Raw genomic sequence first — 4,299 nt, 5'->3', positions numbered from 1 at the left:
GCAGGTCTACGACTAGGACTCACCAACATCATAAATTTAGTCAACGAACGATATACCTACGTGTATTTATTCCAATTTAATCCCATTAGTTGTTCATCCATCACTCTCACCGTCGGTCACTTTAACATCACCTCTCTCACTCTTCCAGTAAAACCTCACACTGTAAGTTCAGCTCACCACCTGTGAAGTAGGCGATATACAGGATAACATATTAACATCTCTATTTTAGAGAGAGAAATAACAAATTTCTAGAGAGATAAGCGTACTGATTAATTTCTCAAATTCAATCACAAAAAAAAATGTCTACACTCCAACCGACTTTACCTGATTTTCCGACGAATTCGCCACCGCCGGCGCCACCTTACAACCACCGCCACCACCACGGATCAACCGTTTTACATTCGGTACTCGCCGGAATATCACTGTTCGTACTCTTCATAATTTGTGCAGTTACGTACAGAAAACTATCACGGAAACGCACGGTTCCTGCGGATCTGAAATCTCCACCGCCGCCGCAGAAACAGCTGCAACAGTTTTCACACACCGTTCTCCGGCGTGCAACGTCATCATTCTCTGCAGCTAATCGCCTGGGACAAGGAGGATTCGGTTCGGTATATAAAGGAGTGCTTCCGTGCGGTAAGGAAATCGCCGTTAAGCTAATGAACGGTTCCGGATCGTTGCAGGGAGAGCGTGAGTTTCATAATGAGTTATCGTTATCAACGCGCATCTCTAGCGCGTGTAGCGCACACACACCGCATTCTCGTAATGTGATTTCCGTTTTAGGTTTTTGTTCCGATCAGAACCGCCGGCGCCGGAGGAAAATGATGATTGTGTATGAGTATATGCAGAACGGTAGCTTACAAGACGCGTTGTTGTATCGTAAGTGTCCTCAACTTATGGATTGGAAAATAAGGTTTATGATTTTGTTAGATGTAGCTAAAGGAATTGAGTTTCTTCATTTTTCATGTGATCCGCCTATTGTGCATTGTGATATTAAGCCTTCTAATGTGTTATTAGACTCTGATTTCGGTGCGAAAATTGCTGATTTCGGTCTGGCAAAGGTCTTAGGGTTAGATGAGAGTGAAATTATTGAAAGTTTTATGGAATGTGGTGAAGAAGAAGAAGAAGAAGAGGACCTAGAAACAGAAACAGAATTAGTTAATGATAACATTAATAAAAATCATAATGGTGATTCTATTCTTGAGAAGAAAATAGAGAATAATGGTGAATATGGAGAGGAAAACAGGTCAGTAGGTGAAGAGACTGAGAGTGTGGTGACAGGGGATGTTGTACTGAATGTTGATGTGGTGTCACCAGAAAGTTGTTGTGTTACAGTTATGGATGCTGATGCGTCGCCTTCTGATTATTTGGAAAGAACAAGTGTTTCTGATCAGATTAGTGTTGAAAGCAGTAACAGGAGATTTTTGGGGAAGAAAAAGAGTAGTGGTGGTGGAATTGTAGGCGGTTCTGGAAGAGATTGGTGGTGGAAACAGGACAGTTGTGGTGGAGATTCAGGTAGAGTGAAAGATTATGTAATGGAATGGATTGGAAGCGAGATAAAGAAAGAGAGGCCGAAGAAAGATTGGCTCGCCAATACAGATCCAGTATCGAGCGAGATTGAAGCTGGTAGTGACAATGCACAATTGAAAAAGCAGAAGAAATTGGAAACAGAGAAGAAGAAGAATAGGAAGCCGAGAGAATGGTGGAAAGAAGAATTTTGTGATGAATTAGCCAAGAAAAAGAAGAAGAAAAAAAGAGGAAGTAACAATGGAGAAATGTGGTGGCAACGAGATGAAGAATTTGTGCCACAGAAGAAAAAAAGTAAGAGTAGTAGTAAAGGAAGTATCGATTGGTGGTTAGACGGATTAAGTGGCGAGTTTAGACACCGGAGAAGAAATAGTCAAGAATGTGCTAGTGGTGAGATACCTAAAAGTGGTGGAATTAGTAGTACTCCAAGTATGAGAGGAACTGTTTGTTATATTGCCCCAGAGAAATGTGATGGTGGTCAGTTATCAGAAAAGAGTGATGTATATAGTTATGGCGTTTTGCTATTGGTTTTGGTTTCTGGACGAAGGCCGTTGCAAGTAACAGCCTCGCCCATGTCTGAATTCGAAAGGGCTAATTTGATTTCGTGGGCTAGGCAGTTAGCGCGTAATGGGAAGCTTTTAGATCTTGTTGATCCTAATATGCACTCAGTTTATCAAGAACAAGTAATGTTATGTATTACAACTGCTTTGCTATGTCTACAAAGATCGCCTGTTAAGCGGCCTACAATGAGAGAGATTGTTGGTATGTTATCAGGTGAGGCTGACCCGCCACATTTGCCTTTCGAGTATTCACCGTCACCGCCTACGAATATTCCGTTTAAGTCTCGGAGAAAACCCCGGTGAGTTTTATGCAAAGTTATATTCCATTAGCATTGTCAGTAAGTAAAGTATGTATCTCTGTTAATTTATTTATCAAAAAGAAAAAAATAAATAACAAGAAAGTAAAGTATACAGGTTGCTTCATTTGCAAATCTCTTATGTCCTTGAAAATGAATTTTCATCTATGAAACATCGTTTTTAACTCGATGCTGCTATACTTCACTTACGTTTATATCAAGTAAACAATCTTCTAGATACAAATCGATTTCGTTATATCACAATGAATTAAACATCTGAAAATGAAAATATAAGTACTCCCTCCGTCCCGGATTAATTGTCCAGTATTCCTTTTTGGATGTCCCAGATTAATTGTCCACTTCCTAATATGAAAAGTAAATTTGATAAAGTTTACAATATTGTCCCTAATGAATTAATTAAATTACAAAGGTGAGAGAGATTTCTAATTAATTAGTTGAGGGTAAAACAGTAAAGTAAGAAAAAAGTACAGAAAAAGTACAGTGTGATAATGACATTTCTTAAACTGTGTGTTTTTTTGTCTGAGGACAATTAATCTGGGACAGAGGGAGTAGTAAAGTAGGTTTACTTAAGGACAATTGGTATGGTCTACAAATTAATTGCAATTGAACTTTTAGGAGAGAGTTATGATTATGACACAAACTTTTTTCGTCAAGTGTAAAGCCCCCACAAGTTGTTGAAATTGAGGGAATCCCAGGCATAAAGTAGTTGAAGTACTTATAGATATGTCCAATGAACTTGTCTATAACTTTTTTTGACCCCTGTGATTAGTTAATTTCCATGAATAACATGAGTGAACCTTTTTCACTTTTTCTCTTTGAACTTATTACATTTAACTTTTTATGACTTGGGAATTTTTAGGGACCCATGTGTCACGTTTACCTTTAGAAAAAGTCTACTAAGTACTAACTTACTTTGTAGTTGCACCAAGTGCATTATGTTCCCAAGCAAAAAACAAAAATGATGTACCTACTTCTTGTGAGCAAATAATAGTTTGCTTGTTAAACACACGTCTTAATTTATCAATAGAAAAAGAATACTCGATTTCTATATAGCCAAACTCAATGTAAAAGTATTTGATTGTTTGTGAGGAACACCAAAAGTGTGTGTTTGGTTTATTGGAATGCGAATGATACCATATTGCCATTCATAGTGTGAGGAAATTATGGGATTGGTTTGGTATCAAACCCAAAAAAGGGGCTCAACCGCTCAAACAAACCCAGCACTCTAAACAGGCTTGGGTTTTACATATTGATTCGTGTTTGCATATATTTCATCCAAGTTCCCGTTCCCGTTCGCATTCTCATTGCGGTTTCCCTTCTCGTTCCTACTAACAAACCAAAACACACTCTTAATTTCACATAACCAGGCTGTTCTGTTTCTTTTTGTTTTCTGTTTAAAGTATGCATAGCACATATTATTTCATTTGTTTGTGTTTAGAGTATGTTATTGACAAGAAACTCTCGTTTCTGAAATTTATGGTGATGTATTTGGAAATCTCAATCTTAATGCACTAATGCATTTCCTAGTCCTTTAAAGTTAAATAAAATAAAATTCTAAAATAAAGTTTGAGTAACAGCTACACGCCTACACCAGGTTACAAATGCCAATTGAGGTGGTTTAGTATTAGCAGGCTTAGAGAGAGTGCACCTCAAATAAGTCTCAACAGAATGGAGGTTACAAATTAAACATTTCAAGGGCTTTTTACTTTTTTTTCCCCATAAAGTTCTATATGAATAAATATTGATGGCAATACGGACATGAATGACTATATATAATGATTAATGTTGTTTACTTTTTATATTGAATAAAGACTTTTTTTTCGGTTGGTCCCTCTATTATACCCCAAATCGCTAACAGCGTCCCTCGGTTTTTAATTTGGCAATTTGTGTCCCTT

The 4,299-nt window shown here is 37.6% G+C and overlaps 1 protein-coding gene across 1 annotated transcript; it reads left to right on the top strand.

The window, feature by feature from the left end:
* Window positions 1–210: 210 nt before the first annotated feature.
* On the top strand, window positions 211–2,519 carry LOC139874303 (receptor-like serine/threonine-protein kinase At2g45590). The gene has a single exon (XM_071861750.1). The coding sequence runs from the start codon at window positions 300–302 to the stop codon at window positions 2,388–2,390; it is 2,091 nt and encodes a 696-aa protein (XP_071717851.1). The 5' UTR covers window positions 211–299; the 3' UTR covers window positions 2,391–2,519.
* The last annotated feature ends 1,780 nt before the right edge of the window (window positions 2,520–4,299 follow it).

This window comes from Rutidosis leptorrhynchoides, chromosome 1 (assembly GCF_046630445.1).
Source record: "Rutidosis leptorrhynchoides isolate AG116_Rl617_1_P2 chromosome 1, CSIRO_AGI_Rlap_v1, whole genome shotgun sequence".
NCBI classification, from domain to species: domain Eukaryota; kingdom Viridiplantae; phylum Streptophyta; class Magnoliopsida; order Asterales; family Asteraceae; genus Rutidosis; species Rutidosis leptorrhynchoides.
Note: the sequence above shows the minus strand (reverse complement) of the source record. Positions and strands in the feature narration are given on the sequence as shown.

Bases quoted from the DNA above. Each gene is read 5' to 3' on its own strand.
- LOC139874303 (XM_071861750.1), top strand. From the start codon at position 300: ATGTCTACACTCCAACCGACTTTACCTGATTTTCCGACGAATTCGCCA.